The following is a 24734-nucleotide window of genomic DNA, read 5'->3' as shown; positions in this document are numbered from 1 at the left end:
CTTAATCACTATGCTACCTGCTGCTTATGACCTAGTCAGGTTTCAGCCCTGGCTATCTTCAACAACTGCGGTCGGACTGTCCCCCTTACAAATCAGATGTTATGTTGAGAAAATGCGTATTATTATGATCTGATAAACTATTGGCTCATGGTATTCTCAGACAAAAGCACTAGCAACACAAGAGAAGGATCAACATTGACATATGTACATGTGGAGACAGTTGAATGCCTAATTGAAAAAGTAACAATAAAGACATTCGCATAAAGCACAATCCCTGTCCTCCTGTATACTCCTCACACATTATAGAAGTCTACAATTACAGACAATACAGATTACTTGAATGGCCCATTTGGCGTGAGCCACTGAACTATGGTGTTGACATAGTGATTCTGTACTTTGTAAAGACCTCTGCTCTTTTCACCATAGTATTTTACTACTGGATATACATTCAGCACCATCTAGTGGTGAACATATAGCATAAAGGATAAAGGAAAGACAAGTTAAACAAAGACATGTACAAGTACTACATCGCTTAAATGAATTGCTTCAGAAACGGATAAAGGCACTAATCACACTGCCTACGATAAAATAATATGCTTTATTTTTTATTTATTTTACAACAATGTTCAGACAAAGACATTTGCCATGACTTTTAAGTTGCTGATCAACAAAACGATAACATGCCATTGTGACTAACAACACAATTATAAAATGTATTGGATACTAAAAGTATTACCTTATAATTAATGGAAGCTACATGAGAGAGAAAATAAATATTGTTGTCAGTGATTCTACTATTAAGTATCGTCATTGCTAAAATGGAAAGTTACCGTTTCTTGCTAACATATCTAAAGTTAGAAAAATAGCATAAATATGTTATGGCGGCAGGTAGCCTAGTGGTTAGAGTGTTGGACTAGTAACCAAAAGGTTGCAAGACTGAATCCCTGAGCTGACAAAGTAAAAATCTGTTGTTCTGCCTCTGAACAAGGCAGTTAACCCACTTTTTCTAGGCTGTCATTGTAAATAAGAATTTGTCCTTAACTGACCTGCCTAGTTAAAAAAATGATGCACAAAACAACAACATAAAATTAAGCTCAAAGACTTTGGAAAAGAAAGCCGTCAGAGTTGACAACACCATGTAATGTTCTCTGGTGTTACAAAAGCTTTAAAAATACTTATTTGAAATGCTTGCATGTACTCAAGGCCAAACAATGTACAAAATATTTTAAGAACATGGTTGGTCATTGTTAAGTGCTTTCTTCTCTTCTGACGCAACTCATTAAAAAACGAATCTTATAAACTTCTGAGATATGAAATCCTAAATACATACTGAATATGAGTGTAATGATGGATTTTGTCTCAAGAAGAATATCAAAACACTGAAAGGAATTCCTTCATAGTATATCGAACAGCTAAATTGTGGGCATGAGCAAGTTAGTAACACTGATAGAATACACTTCAAAATGCATGTGATTTTGAATTATACTCCACCATATATGCAAACTTGCAAAGCTCCACAACAATGGCAGTCCATTCTGTAATTGCTGTGTATTCTAGACAAAATACATTCATTTGACTCTGGACATACACAGTGTACAAAACATTAAGAACACCTGCTCTTTCCATGACATAGACTGACCAGGGGAATCCAGATGAAAGCTATGATCCTTTATTGATGTTAAATCCACTTCAATCAGTGTAGATGAAGAGGAGGAGACAGGTTAAAGAAGGATTTTTAAGCATTGAGACAATTGAGATGTGGATTGTGTATTTAAGTGCCTTTGAACGGGTTATGGTAGTAGATACCAGGCGCACCAGTTTGAGTGTGTCAAGAACTGCAACGCTGCCGGGATTTTTCTTGTATCAAGAATGGTCCACCATCCAAAGGACATCCAGCCAACTTGACACAAGTGTGGGAAGCATTGGAGGCAACATCGGCCAGCATCCCTTTGGAATGCTTTCGACACCTTGTAGTCCATGCCCCAACGAATTGAGACTGTTTTGAGGGCAAAATGGGGGGTGCAACTCAACATTAGGAAGGTGTTCCTAATATTCTGTGCACTCGGTGTATATAGAAAAATATGGTGTTAAGGGACTCACAATCTGGCCATGCTAGAATAGATGGAAGTAACCTAAAATCTGATGTTTAACTACCAACCACTAGGCTAACTCTGAACTTAAACCATCATACTAACCTTAGACTAGAAGATCTTATCCTTTATGGAATACACATGTATCCTCATCAATTTTGATATTGATGATGTTGCCCGTTTATTTTTTTCTAACATGGCAGTCTAGTATGGTGACTACCGACTTCAGCCAGTGGTGTGTTCTGAAGAGGGTGTGTTCAACCTTAGTGGGAGGAGCTACGATCATTGGCCACGTCTTGTAGCCTGCGGACGAGGGCTGTCTGGTTGTCCGGACACAACCTCTTGGGGGATGGCTCCTCTTCCAGTTGCATGCTGCGCTTCTTGGTGGGCGTCTCCCCGGTGCGGATCATACTGTTGATCTCCGCCAGGCGCTGCACATTAAGAGATAGAGGTCATAGACACAGGTTAGGGAGGTTCATCATCATCATCATCACAGGTCAGGTAAGGTTCCAGAAACAGTTAGGGTTTTTAGATTAAGGACACTAGTACGAGATGCCATCAAAACCTGGTCCTGAAGCTCCACTATAGGGTGTGTAGGCTTTTGTTCTACCCCAGCATTAACACACCTGATTTAACTAATCAAGTAGCCACTGTCAGGCTTTGTGTGCATGAGTAATGTATGTGTGTGTACTTGTGACTCACGTTGGCTGGGCCGCTGCAGATGTAGTACAATATCTTGTCCTGTGCGGTAGCGGTGGGGAGGCTGTCACTAGCCTTATGGGGGGAGATATAGATGGAGTGGTTGTGGGACAGGAGGACCCTGCGAGGGGAGCTGGTCCTCAGGGAGGGGTACAGGCACAGGGGAGGAGACTCTAGCTGTCAAGGATAAACACACGCAGCAGAGTTCGTTTTCAAAACAAAAGACAATGCAAAAAGTGAAAGGTTTGCAGAATAGAGGCTAGTTTGTAAACATAACTTCCTTCTTTTCTCTCTCTCTCTCGCTCTCTCTCTCTCACCCCTGCAGAGGATGAGCTGGGCGAGTAGCGCAGGGCAAAGTGGCTCATCTGTTTGATGTAGACCTGGTTGTAGAAGTGGATAAGGTCTCCTCGCTCCTCCTGCTCCCCCCCCACCACCACTCCCCCTTCATCATCCTGCTGCTGGGAGGGAGGGAGGGATGAGGACGGGGAGAGGAAGGTGGAGGGGGCCAGGGTGGGGGTGGATGGGGTGCTGGTGGAACGCATGGGTACGGGGCTGCTGTCTCCACATCCTAAGGGGTGTAGAGAGAAAGGGAGATGGAAAATAGCGTTTGTGTGTGTGTGTGTGTGTGTGTGTTGTGTGTGTGTGTGTGTGCTTGTGTTCCTACCCTCATGGCTGGTCTCTGTAGGAGAGCTCTGTCCATTTCCCTCACTGCTTCCTGAGTGACGTCTCTTCCTCCCTGAGATCAACACACTCCTGTAGACCTGGTAAACAAAATCAGACAGCTGGTGGTCCAATGATAGCTTTGCCACTATTCCTTCCAACTGACAATACTCCAGTGTCTACAAGGGAAAAACAATGACGCTGCCACAGTGCAATAGGCTCAAACTAGGGCCTGGAGTTATTACTGGTCAGGTCAGGAACATCTCCTGACCCTAGCCATAAGGCCCTACTACATTACTCACGCTGCTGCTGGCCTGGGGCTGAGAGCGGTAACACTTCATGATGTTCTGGAAGGACTTGTCCTCTTTGGTCACCTTAACAACGGTAGGAAACACAAATACAAGTCTTTAGGAAGAGGACACACAAACAATCTGCATGCTACACATAAACTGCATGCTACAGTACCTTATGCACACGCACACCCATAAGCCCCGCTCCACACAAACATCCCACACACACACTCTAACCTACCTTGGTCATGACGTACACAGCACACATGAGGAGCTGATCTAGGTGTCGGTCCATCATGAGCTCTGTGTAGTGCACCAGAGAGTACTCGAAACACGTCCAGATCTTCCTCCGCAGCTCACTAGAGATGTCCAGCTTGGCACACATGTCTCTGAGACGCACACTGGCCAGGTGGTACACCTGTTGGCACAGCACAGCGGCTTTAAGTCTTTAAACTCAAGCAAAAAATCTATAATTTATGGTATGAAGCGCTATAGTTGTAGGGTTCTTAAAGCTAGGGCAGAAACAGACTACTAGGACGGATCCAAACGACTTTCTCCATATCCAAAAGATGAGTTAGATTTGTAACATGCCTGAAGTATCCCTTTAAATTCCGTGCCAGATGAAGATGGTGTTTGTGTTCCCTTACCTTGCGGAAGAACAGCGAGAGGGAACTCTTTTTCTGAGGCCCGTTATTGGACGGGCCCTGGGCGGCCGGCTTCTTGATTGGCTTGCCGGCGGCGTGGCTGCCCTGGAGAGTGGGACTGTTCAGCGTGGTGGTGGTCTGTGGTTGGCTGGTCAAAGTGCCAGTCAGGGACTGGGCAGACAGGGGCTGGAGCGTGGCCGTGCCTTGTCCCGTCACACTGACCTGGACAGGGATGAAGGTGATGCCTCCGTTCTCATTGGCTATTCCTAAAAAGGTCAGAGGGCATGATATTGCTCATTTATAATATGTAATAATTGTATAGGATTCATCATAGTGTTGCAACCTGCATGCTGCATTGGAGTCAGAAACCCCCCTATATAATGCATATAGGAGTCATACAGTAATTTGGCAGTAGGGGCATAAGGTGTACAAAAAAACATAATGACATACTGTACAGTAATTAATCTGCAAATGTCACCTTGCACAGGTATGGTGACCGTCTGTCCGTTGTTAGCGGTAACTGTGGCCGTTGCCATGGTGACCACAGTCTGTCCAGCAGGGATGGTAGTGGTGACGATGGCCTGGGAGGTCCTGAGGTTGGTAGTAGGGGTGGTGGTGGAGGGGTCCGAGGGGGCGTCGCAGGACGCGTCCACAAACAGCCGTCTCCTGGCCGAGCCCATGGTGGAGCAGCTGTAGCGGTCCAACATGGTGGTGGTGGAGGTGGACACACCTGGGGGGAGAGGAACTTGACTGAGTAACCAACTGACTGTAACCCATTGACTGACTGACTATTTTAATTTATTACACAACAGACTGACAAATTGACTGCCTGACTGGATGACTGATGGCTGGGAATAGCAGCAAGATGGCGTCGACAGAGATGGTCGCCTCGCTTCGAGTCCTTAGGAAACTATGCAGTATTTTGTTTTTTTATGTATTATTTCTTACAATGTTATCCCAGGAAGTCTAATTACATACAGCCGGGAAGAACTATTGGATATAAGAGCGACGTCAACTGACCAACATTATGACCAGGAATACGACTATCCCAAAGCGGATCCTCTGATTGGACCACCACCCAGGACAATGGACCTAATCCCAGAAGCCGACCCAAAACAACGGCACTGCAGAAGGGGCAGACGGAGTGGCCTCCTGGTCTGGCTCCGTAGACGTGCACATCGCCCACCGCTCCCGAGTATACTACTCGCTAATGTCCAGTCTCTTGACAACAAGGTAGATGAAATTCGAGCAAAGGTTGCCTTACAGAGAGACATCAGAGATTGTAACATTCTCTGTTTCACGGAAACATGGCTCTCTCGGGATATGTTGTCGGAATCGGTTCAGCCACCGGGCTTCTCCATGCATCACGCAGACAGAGGTAAACTCCTCTCTGGGAAGAGGAAGGGCGGGGGTGTATGCTTCATGATTAACGACTCATGGTGTAATTCTAACAACATACAGGAACTCAAGTCCTTCTGCTCACCAGACCTAGAATTCCTTACAATCAAATGCTAGCCATTTATCTCCCAAGGGAATTATTGTAAATTATCGTCACAGCTGTGTACATTCCCCCCAAGCAGACACCATGACGGCCCTCAAGGAACTTCACTGGACTCTATGTAAACTGGTAACCGTATATCCTGAAGCTGCATTTATTGTAGCTGGGGATTTTAACAAAGCAAATTTGAGAACAAGGCTACCTAAATTCTATCAGCATATTGATTGCACTACGCGCGGGTGTAATACACTCGATCACTGCTACTCTAACTTCCGCAATGCATACAAAGCCCTCCCCCGCCCTCCCTTCGGCAAATCCCACCACGACGTCATCTTGCTCCTACCATTTTACAGGCAGAAACTCAAACAGGATGTACCAGTGACTAGAACCATTCATAGCTGGTCTGACCAATCGGAATCTACGCTTCAAGATTGTTTTGATTACGCGTACTGGGATATGTTCCGGTCAGCCTCAGAGAACAACATCGATCTATACGCTGACTCGGTGAGTGAGTTTATAAAGAAGTACATTGGAGATGTTGTACCCACTGTGACTATTAGAACCTACACTAACCAGAAACTGTGGATGGATGGTGGCATTCGCGCAAATCTGAAAGCGCAAACCACCTCATTTAACCATGGAAAGAGGTCTGGGAATATGACTGAATATAAACAGTGTAGTTATTCCCTCCACAAGGCAATCAAACAGGCAAAATGTCAGTTTATAGACAAAGTGGAGTCGCAATTCAACGGCTCAGACACAAGACATATGTGGCAGGGTCTACAGGAAATCACGGACTACAAAAAGAAAACCAGCCACGCTTCCAGACAAACTAAACACTATCTTTGCCCGCTTTGAGGATAATACAGTGCCATCGTCGCGGCCCACTCACAAGGACTGCACCCCCCCCTCTTTTTCTGTGGCCGACGTGAGTAAAACTTTTAAATGTGTTAACCCTCGCAAGGCTGCTGGCCCAGACGGCATCCCTAGTCGCGTCCTTAGAGCACACGCAGACCAGCTGGCTGGTGTGTTTACAGACATATTCAATAGCTCCCTATCCCAGTCTGATGTCCCCACATGCTTCAAGATGGCCACCATTGTTTCTGTCCCCTAGAAGGCCTTGATAACTGAACTAAATGACTACCTCCCCGTAGCAATCACTTCTGTCATCATGAAGTGCTTTGAGAGACTAGTCAAGGATCATATCACCTCCACCTTACCGGCCACCCTAGACCCACTTCAGTTTGCATACCGCCCCAACACGTCCAGAGACAATGCAATCGCCATTACAATGCACACTGCCCTATCCCATCTGGACAAGAGGAATACCTTTGTAAGAATGCTGTTCATTGACTACAGCCCAGTACCCTCCAAGCTCATCATCAAGCTGGAGGCCCTGGGACTCAACCCTACCCTGTGCAATTGGGTCCTGGACAATCTGACGGGCCACCCCAGGTGGTGAAGGTAGGGAACATCATCTCCACTTCGCTGACCCTCAACACTGGGGACCCACAAGAGTGCGTGATCAGCCCCCTCCTGTACTCCCTGTTCGACCATGACTGCGTGGCCATGCACGCCTCCAACTCAAAGAGGCCTTTCTACTATGTTTTCATAACTGTGACCGTAATTGCCTACGTAAGCTGTTAGTGTCTTAACGACCGTTCCACAGGTGCATGTTCATTAATTGTTTATGGTTCATTGAACAAGCATGGGAAACAGTGTTTAAACCCTTTACAATGAAGATCTGTGAAGTTATTTTGATTCTTACGAATTATCTTTGAAAGACAGGGTCCTGAAAAAGGGACGTTTCTTTTTTTGCTGAGTTTATAAATATATGGATGAGCAATAGCCAAGCAGCAAAGGCAAGGTGCAATAGATGGTATTATATACAGTATATACATGTGATATGAGTAATGCAAGATATGTAAACATTATTAAAGTGGCATTATTTAAGTGCCATTGTTTAAAGTGACTAGTGATGCATTTATTAAAGTGGCCAGTGATTGGGTCTCAATGTAGGCAGCAGCCTGTGAGTTAGTGATTGCTGTTTAGCAGTCTGATGGCCTTGAGATAGAAGCTGTTTTTCATTCTCTCGGTCCCAGCTTTGATGCACCTGTACTGACCTCGCCTTCTGGATGGAAGCGGGGTGAACAGGCAGTGCCTCAGGTGGTTGATGTCCTTGATTATCTTTTTGTCCTTCCTGTGACATCGGGTGGTGTCTGTGTCATGGAGGGCAGGTAGTTTGCCTCCGTTGATGTGTTGTGCAGACCGCACCACCCTCTTGAGAGCCTTGTGGTTGAAGGCCGTGCGGTTGCCGTACCAGGCTGTGATACAGCCCGACAGGATGCTCTCAATTAGGTGACAAGCCAAATTTCTTCTGCCTCCTGAGGTTGAAGAGGCGCTGTTGCGTCTTCTTCACCATGCTGTCTGTGTGGGTGGACCATTTCAGTTTGTTCATGATGTGTACGCCGAGGAACTTAACCTGTTGGGGATAGGGGGCGGTATTTGCACGGCCGGATAAAAAACGTACCCGATTTAATCTGGCTACTACTCCTGCCCAGTAACTAGAATATGCATATAATTGTTTGATTTGGATAGAAAACACCCTAAAGGTTCTAAAACTGTTTGAATGGTGTCTGTGAGTATAACAGAACTCATATGGCAGGCCAAAACCTGAGAAGATTCCAAACAGGAAGCGCCCTCTCTGTCCATTTCTTGGCCTTCTTTGTCATCTCTATCCAAAACAAAGGATCTCTGCTGTAACGTGACACTTTCTAAGGCTCCCATAGGCTCTCAGAAGGCGCCAGAACGTTGAATGATGACTCTGCAGTTACTGGCTGAAAAACAGTAGCGCATTTGGTAAGTGGTCGATCTGAGAACAATGAGACGGGTGCACGTGAAGAGTCCATTTTCTTCTTTGAGTCTTTGAACGAAAACAACTTCTCCCGGTCGGAATATTATCGCTATTTTAAATCGCATAAAAATAGATTTTAAACAGCGTTTGACATGCTTCGAAGTACGGTAATGGAATATTTTGACATTTTCTGTCACGAAACGCGCCGGGCGCGTCACCCTTCGTTACCCTTCGGATAGTGTCTTGAACGCACGAACAAAACGCCGCTATTTGGATATAACTATGGATTATTTGGAACCAAACCAACATTTGTTGTTTAAGTAGAAGTCCTGGGAGTGCATTCTGATGAAGAACAGCAAAGGTAATCCAATTTTTCTTATAGTAAATCTGAGTTTGGTGAGTACCAAACTTGGTGGGTGTCAAAATAGCTAGCCTGTGATGGCCGGGCTATCTACTCAGAATATTGCAAAATGTGCTTTCACCGAAAAGCTATTTTTAAATCGGACACCGCGATTGCATAAAGGAGTTCTGTATCTATAATTCTTAAAATAATTGTTATGTTTTTTGTGAACGTTTATCGTGAGTAATTTAGTAAATTCACCGGAAGTTTTCGGTGGGTATGCTAGTTCTGAACATCACATGCTAATGTAAAAAGCTGTTTTTTTTTATATAAATATGAACTTGATTGAACAAAACATGCATGTATTGTATAACATAATGTCCTAGGAGTGTCATCTGATGAAGATCATCAAAGGTTAGTGCTGCATTTAGCTGTGGTTTGGGTTTATGTGACATATATGCTTGCTTGGAAAATGGCTGTGTGATTATTTTTGGCAGGGTACTCTCCTAACATAATCTAATGTTTTGCTTTCGCTGTAAAGCCTTTTTGAAATCGGACAATGTCGTTAGATTAACGAGAGTCTTATCTTTAAAATGGTGTAAAATAGTTGATTGTTTGAGAAAATTGAATTGTGGTATTTTAGTTGGTTTTGTATTTCGCGCCGTGCGATGCCATTGGCTGTTGGCTAGGGGTTCCGCAGGCGGAACGGGGTTCCGCTAGCGGAGCGTCTGTCCTCAACAGGTTAACATTTGCTAACCATGTGTATGTGACCAATAGAATTTGATTTGATTTTGAGCTAAATGACAAACTGACTTTCTGAATAAAAAGCTACCTGACTAACCTTTCCCACCATGGTTGTTGGGGTTGAGAGGGGCGGCTCCGTCCCCATCCTCCAGATGCTGTGGTGGCATCACCTGAACATCAATGACAAAAATGATTATTTTGTACTAATTTCAGTCCAGTCCATCTTTTTCAAGACATTGAATTCAGTACTCCTTTGGGTTCACATGATTCAGCATGTGGGTGAGAAGTGAGACTTGGCATCATTTTCCTGTCTGTTAATGTGATGAGGATTGGGAGGGGTGCTGTGGATGTCCTACCTCCTGGCATGATGGCGGTTGGTTCTTGGTCCCCCTGACGCTGTCCCACAGCGGGGATCCCCCCCTCCAGGCCAGGCTCTCCAGAACCTGCTCCTCCACCTGGTTCAGATGCTTCACCACCTTCCTGAACAGACCCTGCTCCACCCGCACCAGCACCTCGATCACCTGAGATACATTACACAGATATGATATGCATGCACACATATATCCATAAACACATGGAAGCACTCAGACAGGGGTTACATACAGTCTAATCAATTACTCGTGGATACAACAGTCAACACATAACACAGTACAAATACATAATACAGATTTAAGTACAAGCATGTGCCTTATAAAAGTGGTATGCAGGGAGCTGGAAAATGTGTATGATTCGTGGGAAGTCCCCTGGGGGTCGGTAGGAGAAGATGACAATCTCCAGACAGCAGGCCAGCAGAGAGCGCTGGAACACATCCTGCTCCAGAATACCCTACGGACAGACACCAGAACACAGGGTTGATCATATTTTACAAGCAAGACTGGCAGGGACAACAGTGTCAAAGGTGTCATAACATGCAATATCTCAAAATATGGATCAATTTAAACACATCTGTGAACCAAAAATACAAGAGTGTAACTTGGACCTTTCCATAAATCATGCTTTGACGTCAATGGGAAAGTTCTGTGAAATTTCTAGTTAGTTACAGCAAACTGAGCTAAGCTAGCAGGGCAGGTGAGACTCACAGAGAGATCCAAGTTGCCCAGTCTCTTCTTCTCCTGGTCAATGACGGCCTCCAGGGTTTTATAGTAGAGCGCCTCCGCCAGGCGGAAGTACACTACGATGTCTTTCCCCAGTCCTGTGTTCTCTTCCCCATTGCCCTCATAGTGCTGGCAGAAGAGCTGACACATGTCCTTCAGCATAGTGGAGATGACCTCACTGGGGTCTCTGGCACACGCCCTGACACAAGATAACACAGATGAATGTACCCTTACTACACCACTGCTGTTACAACACCACTGCTGTTACAACACCCCTGCTGTTACAACACCCCTGCTGTTACAACACCCCTGCTGTTACAACACCCCTGCTGTTACAACACCACTGCTGTTACAACACCCCTGCTGTTACAACACCCCTGCTGTTACAACACCCCTGCTGTTACAACACCCCTGCTGTTACAACACCCCTGCCGTTATATCGTAGTTCCTGAAAAAACAACACTACTTGACTGCCTGTCTGCCTCCTGCACAGCTAAGCCAATGTTTGCAATGATGATGAAAAGAGAACATTCAATCGCTGTTTAGACTGCATGTCTGTGTCTTGCTGTGTTCCACCTCTGGGCAGCCGAACGTTCTAAGCAGCCGAGCGTGTATCTGGACTGGTAAACATGGGCGAGTTCGTTTAGCATCGCCCGGTGCCATAGCTATGCCACAAGCCATATATGCAGATATACAGTTGAAGTCGGAAGTTTACATACACCTTAGCCAAATACATTTAAACTCAGTTTTTCACAATTCCTGACATTTAATCCTAGTAAAAATTCACTGTCTTAGGTCAGTTAGGATCACCACTTTATTTTAAGAATGTGAAATGTCAGAATAATAATAGAGAGAATGATTTATTTCAGCTTTTATTTCTTTCATCCATTCCCAGTGGGTCAGAAGTTTACATACACTCAATTAGTATTTGGTAGCATTGCCTTTAAATTGTTTAATTTAGGTCAAATGTTTTGGGTAGCCTTCCACAAGCTTCCCACAATAAGTTGGATGAATTTTGGCCCATTCCTCCTGACAGAGCTGGTGTAACTGAGTCAGGCTTGTAGGCCTCCTTGCTCGCACACACTTTTTCAGTTCTGCCCACTGATTTTCTATAGGATTGAGGTCAGGGTTTTGTGATGGCCACTCCAATACCTTGACTTTGTTGTCCTTAAGACATTTTGCCACAACTTTGGAAGTATGCTTGGGGTCATTGTCCATTTGGAAGACCCATTTGCGACCAAGCTTTAACTTCCTGACTGATGTCTTGATATGTTGCTTCAATATATCCACATCATTTTCCTTCTTCATGATGCCATGTATTTTGTGAAGTGCACCAATCCCTCCTGCAGCAAAGCACCGCAACAACATGATGCTGCCAACCCCGTGCTTCGCGGTTGGGATGGTGTTCTTCGGCTTGCAAGCCTCCCTCTTTTTCCTCCAAACATAATGATGGTCAAACAGTTCTATTTTTGTTTCATCAGACCAGAGGACATTTCTCCAAAAAGTACGATCTTTGTCCTCATGTGCAGTTGCAAACCGTAGTCTGGCTTTTTTATGGCGGTTTTGGAGGAGTGGCTTCTTCCTTGCTGAGCCGCATTTCAGGTTATGTCGATATAGGACTCGTTTTACTGTGGATATAGATCATTTTATACCTGTTTCCTCCAGCATCTTCACAAGGTCCTTTGCTGTTGTTCTGGGATTGATTTGCACTTTTCGCACCAAAGTACGTTCATCTCTAGGAGACAGAACGCATCTCCTTCCTGAGTGGTATGACAGCTGCGTGGTCCCATGGTGTTTATACTTGCGTACTATTGTTTGTACAGATGAACATGGTACCTTCAGGCGTTTGGAAATTGCTCCCAAGGATGAACCAGACTTGTGGAGGTCTACAAAAAAAAATTCTGAGGTCAAGGATGATTTATTTTGATTTCTCCATGATGTCAAGCAGAGGCACTGAGTTTGAAGGTAGGCCTTTACATACATCCACAGGTACACCTCCAATTGACTCAAATTATGTCAATTAGCCTACCAGAAGCTTCTAAAGCCATGACATCATTTTCTGGAATTTTACAAGCTGTTTAAAGGCACAGTCAACTTAGTGTATGTAAACTTCTGACCCACTGGAATTGTGATACAGTGAATTATAAGTGAAATAATCTGTCTGTAAACAATTGTTGGAAAAATGACTTATGTCATGCACAAAGTAGATGTCCTAACCGACTTGCCAAAACTATAGTCTGTTAACAAGAAATTTGTGGAGCGGTTGAAAAACGAGTTTTAATGACTCCAACCTAAACTTCCGACTTCAACTGTAGCTGCATGTAACTCAGCAGCTAAGAAGATCATGACCTCGCTAGACTGCCTGTTTGTGTCGTGCTTATGTTTGCAATACTGACAACAAAGTTTGTACGAACATGTTGATAATGTATTTTGTGTAAAACATGTAAATAGCTGCATGTAACCTACTCCCCTCCTGAAAAAGGAACATGAAATGGCGCTTTTGCTTACTGAGACAGGGAACGCAATAGTGAGAACAGTTTTGTGTACAACATGAAGTTTGTAGGCTACACCAGCGACCAGACAAAGTCGATGAAGGAGGGGGGAGAGGCAGGGGAGCACTCAGCACAGCAGCTACATTGGCAGCGGAGTGGGCACTCGGCTAAGTAAAAAACAATCCTGCTCATGCGCAGAAATATCTTACATTTTTGCCTGGGCAAATTGGGATAGAGAAACTCCGTATCCGTAGCCACTCTGTAAATGTATTATTTGTATGGTGTGCAATACCTCAGTAAGTCTGTGAGTCTCCGACTGGGGCCGCGCTTCAGTCCAGTGAGCAGGCTGTGTAGTCGACCAACACTCTGCATGGCAGTAGAGACGGGCGTACACAGACTGTTGTCCTGGACATAATTACGACCCGTCAGGGGAGTGGACACCTTCAGGACTGAGGCCTACAGGGCACACACAGGAGACATAACACAGGGATTACTGTACATATGATTGAATTCAGACTCAAAGACACAAGTAACGGATGTGTGTGTGTGTGTGTGTGTGTGTGTGTCTTACAGTCTGACTGCTGTAGAGTCTGTATGCTGAGGCCTCCTGGTTCTCCCCAATGTCTTCATTGGCCCCCTCTCCCAAAAAGATCCTATCATCCAGACCTCCAGTGGCCAGAACATGCTCCTCATACACACGGCCCATGGACACACTACACAAACAAATGTATACACAAATATATGAGCAATGTCACTCAAAAGACTATCAATATAGTCTTATAGGATTGACACATACAAACTGTCTCCAAAATTCGTAGGATCTAAGAAGCCAGTCAAGCTCTCTTCTTTCCCTTTGAGAATCTGTTGAGGACACAGAATATCCAAGATGAGGCAGAGCATACAAGTAGGACTGAGGCATGTGTGTGTGTATGTGTGTGTGTGTGTGTGTGTGTGTGTGTGTGTGTGTGTGTGTGTGTGTGTGTACGTGCCTGTGCTTGTGTTTGAGTGCATGTGTATGTGTGTCTGTGTGGCTCATGTGTGTGTTTGCCTAACCTTCTTATGGAAGAGCCTATTGATGAAGGGTTTCCAGAAGTGTTCCTTCACCCCTTTGGCCTCCAGCACCAGGCCACCATGCAGTTCACACAGCTGCTCTATGAAGCAGTAAGGCCTTGCAGTGGGCTTGTAGTCCTTACTGCTGAAGTCCTCAGGAAGGCCTGTGGATCAGAGGAGACATAATAGCTTCCTGCATTAGATGCGTGATAAGGTATTTCAGTAACTATGCATATTTGTATACACAAACGTACCATACAGATTTAACATACTCTACGTACGGAGGGTAGTGTGTACTAGAGGTCGGCATGGCCGATTAATTAGGGCCGATTTCAAGTTTTCATAACAATCGGTAATCGGCACTTTTGGATGCCGATTATGGCCTATTACATTGCAATCCATGAGGAGACTGCGTGGCAGGCTGACCACCTGTTACGCGAGTGCAGCAAGGAGCCAAGGTAAGTTGCTGGCTAGAATTAAACTTATCTTATAAAAAACAATCAATCTTAACATAATCACTAGTTAACTACACATGGTTGATGATATTACCAGTTTAACTAGCTTGTCCTGCGTTGCATATAATCAATGCAGTGCCTGTTAATTTATCATAGAATCACAGCCTACTTCACCAAACGGGTGATGATTTAACAAAAGCGCATTCGCGTCAGGGTATATGCAGCAGTTTGGGCCGCCTGGCTCGTTGCAAACTGTGTGAAGACCATTTCTTCCTAACAAAGACCGTAATTAATTTGCCAGAATTTTACATAATTATGACATAACATTGAAGGTTGTGCAATGTAACAGCAATATTTAGACTTAGGGATGCCACCCGTTAGATAAAATACGGAACGGTTCCATATTTCACTGAAAGAATAAACGTTTTGTTTTCGAAATGAGTTTCCGGATTTGACCATATTAATGACCTAAAGGTTGAATTTCTGTGTTTTTATATTAGAATTAAGTCTATGATTTGATATTTGATAGAGCAGTCTGACTGAGTGGTGGTTGGCAGCAGCAGGCTCGTAAGCATTCATTCAAACAGCACTTTCCTGTGTTTGCCAGCAGCTCTTCGCAATGCTTAAAGCACAGCGCTGTTTATGACTTCAAGCCTATTAACTCCCGAGATTAGGCCGGCAGTACTATAGTGCCTATATGAACATCCAATAATCAAAGGTATATAAATACAAATGGTATAGAGAAATAGTCCTATAATACCTACAACCTAAAACTTCTTAAATGGGAATATTGAAGAATCATGTTAAAAGGAACCACCAGCTTTCATATGTTCTCATGTTCTGAGCAAGGAACTTAAATGCTTTTTAACATGGCACATATTGCACTTGTACTTCCTTCTCCAACACTGTATTTTTCATTATTTAAACCAAATTGAACATGTTTCATTATTGAACATGAACATGTTTCATTATTTATTTGAGACTAAATAGATTGTATTTATGTATTACATTAAGTTATAATAAAAGTGTTCATTCAGTATTGTTGTAATTGTCATTATTACAAATATGTATATAAAAATCGTCGGATTAAATCGGTATCGTTTTGTTTGGTTCTCCAATAATCGGTATCGGCGCTGAAAACCGGCGCTGAAAAATCATAAATCGGTCGACCTCTAGCGTGTACGGCCCAGTACATCACTGGGGCCGAGCTCCCTGCCACCCAGGACCTCTACACCAGGCGTGTCAGAGGAAGGCCCTAAAAATTGTCAAAGACTCCAGCCACCCAAGTCATAGACTGTTCTCTCTGCTACTGCATGGCAAGTAGTACGGACTCACCAAGTCTAAAACCAATAGGACCCTGAACAACTTCTACCCCCAAGCTATAAGACTGCTAAATAGTTAGTTAAATAGTTAACCAATGGAGTATCTGGAGTATCTGCATTAATCCTGTTTTGCACTAACTTTTGACTCATCACATATGCTGCATTTCCTGTTTATTATCTATCCCGTTGCCTAGTTACTACCTTCAGTGCATTCGGAAAGCATTCAGACCCCTTCCCTTTTTCCACATTTTGTTACGTTACAGCCTTATTCAAAAAAATGAAAAACAATAAAAATAAATCCTCATCAATCTACACACAATACACCATAATGACAAAGTGAAAACATGTTTTTAGAAATGTATTAAATTTTTTTAACTGAAATACCTTATTTACATAAGTATTCAGACCCTTTGCTATGAGACTCGAAATTGAGCTCAGGTGCATCCTGTTTCCATTGCTCATCCTTGAGATGTTTCTACAACTTGATTGGAGTCCACCTTCGGTAAATTCAATTGATTGGACATGATTTTGAAAGGCACACACCTGTCTATATAAGGTCCCACAGTTTACAGAGCATGTCAGAGCAAAAACCAAGCCATGAGGTCGAAGGAATTGTCTGTAGAGCTCCGTGACAGGATTGTGTCGAGGCACAGATCTGGGGAAGTGCACCAAAAAATGTCTGCAGCATTGAAGGTCCCCAAGAACACAGTGGCCTCCATCATTTTTAAATAGAAGAAATTTGGAACCACCAAGACTCTTCCTAGAGCTGGCCGCCCGGCCAAACTGAGCAATCGGGGGAGATGGGCCTTGGTCAGGGAGGTGACCAAGAACCCGATGGTCAATCTGACAGAGCTCCTGAGTTCCTCTGTGGAGATGGGAGAACCTTCCAGAAGGACAACCATCTCTGCAGCACTCCACCAATCAGGCCTTTATGGTAGAGTGGCCAGATGGAAGCCACTCCTCAGTAAAAGACACAGGACAGCCCCCTTGGAGTTTGCCTAAAGGCACCTAAAGACTATCAGACCATGAGAAACAAGATTCCCTGGTCTGATGAAACCAAGATTGAACTCTTTGGCCTGAATGCCAAGTGTCACATCTGGAGGAAACCTGGCACCAACCCTACGGTAAAGCATGGTGGTGGCAGCATCATGCTGTGGGGAGGTTTTTCCGTGGCAGGGACTGGGAGACTAGTCAGGATCGAGGGAAAGATAAACGAAGCAAAGTACAGAGAGATCCTTGATTAAAACCTGCTCCAGAGCGCTCAGTACCTCAGGCTATGGCGAAGGTTCCCCTTCCAACAGGATAACAACCCTAAGCACACAGCCAAGACAACGCAGGAGTGGCTTCGGGACAAGTCTCTGAATGTCCTTGAGTGGCGCAGCCAGAGCCCGGACTTGAACCCGATCAAACATCTTTGGAGAGACCTGAAAATAGCTGTGCAGCGACGCTCCCCATCCAACCTGACAGAGCTTGAGAGAATCTCCAAAGAATGGGAGAAACTCTCCAAATACTTATGTAAATGTCATATTTCCATTTTTAATTTTTCATGAATTTTCCAACATTTCCAAAAACCTGTTTTTACTTTGTCATTATGGGGGGGAAAAAAATCCTAAAATGTTACAATAAGGCTGCAACGTAACTGTATGTACATATCTACCTCAATTACCTTGTACCCCTGCACATCGACTCAGTACTGGTACCCTGTGTATATAGCCAAGTTGTTACACAATGTGTATTTATTCCTTGTGTTATTATCTTTTATTTATTCCTCTATTTTCTTCAATTTTTTCCTACTGTTTCAAAAAACATTCTCTCTGCATTGTTGGGATATAGGCCTATGAAGGGGATATAGGCCTACGAAGGGGATATAGACCTACGGAGGGGATATAGGCCTACAGAGGGGATATAGGCCTACAGAGGGGATATAGGCCTACAGAGGGGATATAGGCCTACAGAGGGGATATAAGCCTACAGAGGGGATATAAGCCTACGGAGGGGATATAGGTCTATGAAGGGGATATAGGCCTACGGAGGGGATATAGGACTACGAAGGGGATATAGGCCTACGGAGGGGATATAGGTCTACGAAGGGGATATAGGTCTACAAAGGGGATATAGGTCTACAAAGGGGATATAAGTCTATGGAGGGGATATAGGCCTACGGAGGGGATATAGGACTACGGAGGGGATATAGGCCTACGGAGGGGATGCAGGCCTATGAGGGGGATGCGGGCCTACGAGGGGGGATGCGGGCCTACGAGGGGGATGCGGGCCTACGAAGGGGATATAGGCCTACGGAGGGGATGCGGGCCTATGAGGGGGATGCGGGCCTACAAGGGGGATGCGGGCCTACGAGGGGGATGCGGGCCTACGAAGGGGATATAGGCCTACGGAGGGGATGCAGGCCTATGAGGTGGGATGCGGGCCTACGAATGGGATATAGGCCTACGGAGGGGATTTAGGCCTACGGAGGGGATATAGGCCTACGGAGGGGATATAGGTCCTACGGAGGGGATGTATGCCTCCGGAGGGGATGTATGCCTATGGAGGGGATGTAGGCGTGGGCTGGGAGTGCACCTTTGAAGTTGGTGTTGAGAAGCTCCTTCCTGGTATTACAGAGCAGGGCGTTGGAGAAGACCAGGTCCAGAGCACACAGAAGGAGATGGTATGAGTTCACCAGGTCATCACTGATCATAGGGAAGTTTCCTGGCAGAGGGAGAGAGAGAGAAGCGACATGTCAGAGAAATGTAGGAGACATAATCATACATAGGATTTTATTGTGCTTTTCTAAAGACCAAAATACACTTTGACACAACGGACAATGGAATCCCCCTCAATGATCTGGTCATTCCAATAAAGCTTGTTGAATAGAATTAATCTGAAGGATAGAGGTCTTGTATTGACTGCAGAGTAGTGCTGGTCGCCTCAAACATTGATTTTGCTCACTGCAATTTGCGTATCCAAAATGTCACCGCAAATGTATCTATCTGAAAGTAGAAATCACTGGGTTCCAAGCTAAATAGGCTGCTCTGTGGTATTGCCAACTATTATAAACACATGTGCCTGCTGGCAGTGCTAAATCCAGGCTGTGACACAGGCAAGTCCTGACCTGCCCCAATGCAATATGTTGCCAAGATAATGGATACACCCCGAAGGATCTGACTGTGTGTGTTTGTGTGTTATTATTAATGATTAAAGAGATATAAAAAGGACACATCTACAGTACTTGCCTTGGCACCTGGTCTCCTGCTGATGTCAACACGTCAGTGCAGGCTTTGGCATGCCCAGTGTAGAGTACCTAGCCCTTGTCACTGACTTATACTTTGACTGTAACCAAGCAGCAAACACTTCAAATACAATCAAACCAGCCTTTTCTCCTTCAAAGTACCCCACTGAGCCCTAGCCCTTTCCCTCTGTCCTCCCCTCTTTTCCTGTATTTTACAATGAACAAAACAGAAGTACTCACCTTTAGCATGGACAAACAGAATCCAGCAGAAGTTGAAGACTTCAGTAACGGTGCAGGGATGGCGTCTAAATCAGAATAAGTCCATACATAAGTTTAATCAGAATAAGTCCATACATAAGTTAAATCTGAATAAGTCCATACATAAGTTTAATCAGAATAAGTCCATACATACATTTAATCTGAATAAATCCATACATACATTTAATCAGAATAAGTCCATACATAAGTTAATCAGAATAAGTCCATTCATAAGTTAAATCTGCATAAGTCGATACATAAGTTAATCAGAATAAGTCCATACATAAGTTAATCAGAATAAGTCCATACATAAGTTTAATCAGAATAAGTCCATACATAAGTTAATCAGAATAAGTCCATACATAAGTTTAATCAGAATAAGTCCATACATAAGTTTAATCAGAATAAGTCCATACATAAGTTTAATCAGAATAAGTCCATACATAAGTTTAATCAGAATAAGTCCATACATAAGTTAAATCAGAATAAGTCCATACATAAGTTTAATCAGAATAAGTCCATACATAAGTTTAATCAGAATAAGTCCATACATAAGTTTAATCAGAATAAGTCCATACATAAGTTTAATCAGAATAAGTCCATACATAAGTTTAATCAGAATAAGTCCATACATAAGTTTAATCAGAATAAGTCCATACATAAGTTTAATCAGAATAAGTCCATACATAAGTTTAATCAGAATAAGTCCATACATAAGTTTAATCAGAATAAGTCCATACATAAGTTAATCAGAATAAGTCCATACATAAGTTTAATCAGAATAAGTCCATACATGAGTTAAATCAGAATAAGTCCATACATAAGTTTAATCAGAATAAGTCCATACATGAGTTTAATCAGAATAAGTCCATACATAAGTTTAATCAGAATGCTTAAGCCTGGTCAAGCAGACTGACCGCGTTGATCAGAGATATCGCGCGATCAGGCTGGCACCAGGAAAGAAACCCCTTGGCTTTGTTCAAGAGTGGCCAAACTACAGTATAAAATAGTAAAGCATCAGAAGTTCATATCTATCTACAGTATCAACAACTGACTCACCTCTGTTTGCGGCTCCTGTTGACTCTGGGCGGTTCATCCGAGGGCGCCTTAAATATGGCTTTGAAGATGGGGACGTATTTCTTGAAGATGACAGCGGAAACTGTGAAATTTCTCTCCAGCTTCTCCGTGCTCTGGCGGAAGTCCTGAGGAAGACTGGCCATATCCTGCCATTTCTTTATCTTGTTGAAGAACTCAATGAGGCTGGAATCAGAGAACAGGGCAACTGCTTGAGTAATTCCATTAGTACTGTATTTTACTGTTCTTTTATTTATATATTACAACAAATAGAAAGGATTAGTTGATGTGTGGTCATTTGTTTAGCATTTTTAAACATTACTACATAATTTATTGCACAAAGAACCAGGCTGGAACAAGAATCTAAGACCATATAGACGTATGAAAGTCAATGATGAATTTGGATGAGGATTTAGGTCCTACAGTAAATTGTGTACTGTATGATGTGGGATACATTTAGGGCCAGTTTCCTGAACACAGAATAAGCCTAGTCCTGAATAAAGAGGCACGTTCAGTGTGTAATCTCCATTGAACACGCTGTTTAGTCCAGGATTTGGCTTAATCTGTGTTTGGCAAACTGGACCATTTAGATAAGTGCATGGGCGTACGTACCTTTGTTCTGAACAGCGTAGTATTCGGGTCAGGGAGACGTAGTTTCCCTCTGCAGTACCCTTACCCACTGTTGGTACTGGTGTTCTACAGGCCACATAGATGGCACAGGCCAGCCAGTGTAGGTCACTGCCCTGTGTGTGTGTGTATGCGTAAGCGAGAGTGTGAGAGATGTTCAATGATTGTTCTGTCACAGGGTTATCTCTCACTAGTAAGTCAGAGCTGATGGGGCCAGGGACTAGAGTTGCCATGTTGCAAATTCTCCCTGACCAAATTCTCACTGACCTGTATATAACTGCATTCTCATGTTTTTCTTATCTCGTATTTCACGTGTTTTTTTATTTTGAGCTATATTATTACCTTTATTCTGCATTGAAGCGAATGTGCTCGAGAGTTAAGCATTTCACTGTATGTACATCTGCTGTATCCTGTGCATGTGACAATAAAACGTTGAAACTTGAAATAGGCACACCACTGCATATCCCTAAGGACATTTTTAAATTAGGCCAATGTAAAATGCACTGTCATTTGAATTTAGAGGTTGCGGACTATATTATAACAATATATTATAGAACATTTCAACATCATAATAGTCTAAAAACGGAATTATGTTAAAAGTTTGATCATACTCAGTGTTATGAGTAAGCAACCTAGTCCCAACCTAGTCCTATTCTAGACCCTGAGATTGGTCCGCCTCCAAACCTGACAAACACCGGAAAACTCCTCCCCTTCCCATAGAAAAATATTAGCAATAATGCCGTTTTATGATATATTTATGCAAATCTGCAAAACATATTAGAAGCTGCGTCTTTAAATAGAAAATGTCACGACTTAACATGTGTGCAACATAAGGTAGAGGCGAGGCAGACTACTCTGCACGTGAACTACCGCTAAACCGGTTGCCAAAATAGGAACAATTATAATTTACAATACAACAGACATAATTAGGCATACCTCTAATGTGTATTTTTTGCTTATGCTTTCGTAACTCCTCCATGCTTCGTTGCTCGCCTCCACGTCCATATTCAAAGCTCGACAGAGTTCTTCAAACCCCAGCCTTATTTTCTGCAAAAAGTCTTCCTCGTTCATTTCAAATGTGTGCTTAAAAACGTCGGGGCAAATAGATTCGGGTACAAATAACACTGAGGTTGCAAAGCAGAGTCGACTCAAGCGCGGTTTGTTACAAAGTACATGGAAACAATGTTAGTCTTCGTACATTTTGAGTACCGACATACAGTGCTGTACAGTGTAGCCATTTAAAAGTCATTTGAGTGAAAGCTACTACCGTGCGTTGAAGACTACGCCAAATGCTAGCGTACAGTACAACGTCACATTTTGGATGGTATGTTGTTTGGTGAATGCAACATCAAGCGTACAGGAGGTTTCCGCCCACAAAAAATGCGTTCGGGTGTTTATACTCAACATTCGACGATCAACAACGTATGACACTACATACTAAAATACATCTGATAACTTTGATACTTTCCTTTTTAGATGGATGGATGTTTTGAAAACGTTCCCATTCTGGCCACTATAGGGTCCACCACCCACGTGCCTGCCAGTCAACGTTCAAGTGCTGTGCAGGAAACTTGGTAACAACTATGTAACAACAACTTGCATCTTAGCCCAATAGGCCGCCAGATGTCGCTGTTATTCGTTTTACGGCGCTTGTCATCTGCAGTAATAGTGCCATCAGGCGGCCGGTTGGGCTACTTGCGGCTATATGCAGATTGAAATTATACAATGTAAAACGTGAAAATCCTTTGAGGTTCTTTTGTTCCATCAACACTGCATCCAATTTTATTACATGGCATGTTATTTTGTCAGGAAACTCATTGTTGAAAAACATAACAATGTTTATCAGCACAAAGGACTGTCCCACTAGATTAGATTGCTATGCAATGAGTGGCTTGGGAAGAGACAAGCATTTTTATTTTGTATTTTATTTAACTAGGCAAGTCAATTAAGAACAAATTCTTATTTACAATTACGGCCTACCTGGCCAAACCCTAACCCGGACGATGCTGGGCCAATTGTGCACCACCTCTATGGGACTCCCAATCACGGCTGGTTGTGATACAGCCTGGAATCAAACCAGGGTCTGCAGTGATGCCTCTAGCACTGAGATGCAGTGCCTTAGACCGCTGCACCACTCGGGAGCACCTGAGTTTGGATACAGTTCTCATATGGTGTAACAAAGCTTATACCATGGCATCGTTGAATACTTGTTTCTGATTTTCTTGAAGGTCATTCTAGAGCCTACATTATTTCCATATAACGCACGGAATTCATGGGTTACGTGTATCGTCACAATAGTTTTTGAACATTCGTTTTGGACAGATGCCCAACTGAGCATTCTACTCAATGTACCGTCAATGAGCGCTGATGAATATTTAATCAAAAGTGCATTACAGTGGCTTGGAAATACAATACCATTCAAAAGGAGGCAAATAATTAGTAGGAAAACCCAGTGCTGTAAAGTACTTAAGTAAAAATATTTTAAAGTATTACTTAAGTTGTTTTTTGGGGTACAGTGCCTTGCAAAAGTATTCATCCCCCTTGGCGTTTTTCCTATTTTGTTGCATTACAACCTGTAATTTAAATGGATTTTATTTGGATTTCATGTATTTGACATACACAAAACAGTCCAAATTGGTGAAGTGGAAAAAATTATCATAAAAAAATAAAATAACGGAAAAGTGGTTTGTGCATATGTATGAATCCCCTAAATCAGATCTGGGGCAACCAATTACCGCCATTACGTTTCAGGTTTTACTTCTTGTAGCTCCCAGAATAAATAAGCAAATTGATGATTGCATGTGTAAACAGCAGTAAAATGTATTTATAGTGTTACAGTGGTGATTTGGTGATCCACATTTATGAGATAAGTAACCTTGCCTGAGACCAGAAGACTTGTGCTAGCTAATACCTAGGCTTTAGCTCAGTGAGCCAACACAGTCTTGTGGCATGCAGGAGACAGTGATGTGCAGTCTTTCGCACTAGTGAAATGTGTGGTGTGATTTAACCCTCTGCCTCTGATTCCAGTGAGGAGAGAGGAGTGTGGTTATGGTCTGGGTCCTCTATGATAGACTGTAGTGCCTCCAGTCCCTCTACAGACAAACACAGACTACCCATCACCACACTGCTGTCCTGCACATCGACAACTACACACCCAGACAGACAAAGAGGGGGAGAAGGAGCGGAAAGGGAGAAGAAGTAAAAGAAAAGGAGGGAAGACAGAGAATCGCACACAGAAAAAGAGAGGGATTACTTCCTGTTGCACAAGTTGATATAAACACCTAGTTTGCAACACTCTATACACACACACAATACTT

General features: G+C 43.4%; 1 protein-coding gene across 1 annotated transcript; it reads right to left on the bottom strand.

Moving 5' to 3' along the window:
• Window positions 1–579: 579 nt before the first annotated feature.
• On the bottom strand, window positions 580–23031 carry rbl2 (retinoblastoma-like 2 (p130)). The gene is made up of 21 exons (XM_014125580.3): window positions 22354–23031; window positions 21403–21533; window positions 20776–20976; window positions 19699–19763; window positions 18810–18938; window positions 14459–14619; window positions 14202–14266; window positions 13977–14118; window positions 13698–13861; window positions 10899–11112; window positions 10507–10644; window positions 10176–10340; window positions 9917–9989; window positions 4862–5113; window positions 4387–4649; window positions 3981–4157; window positions 3752–3823; window positions 3454–3550; window positions 3107–3357; window positions 2793–2966; window positions 580–2521 (listed from the first exon to the last, which is right to left on the bottom strand). The coding sequence occupies exons 1-21, from the start codon at window positions 22486–22488 to the stop codon at window positions 2354–2356; spliced, it is 3237 nt and encodes a 1078-aa protein (XP_013981055.3). The 5' UTR covers window positions 22489–23031; the 3' UTR covers window positions 580–2353.
• Window positions 23032–24734: the final 1703 nt, after the last annotated feature.

Source organism: Salmo salar, chromosome 10 (genome assembly GCF_965601325.2).
Source record: "Salmo salar chromosome 10, fSalSal1, whole genome shotgun sequence".
Classification (NCBI taxonomy): Eukaryota; Metazoa; Chordata; class Actinopteri; order Salmoniformes; family Salmonidae; genus Salmo; species Salmo salar.
This window is presented reverse-complemented; position numbering and strand designations above follow the sequence as displayed.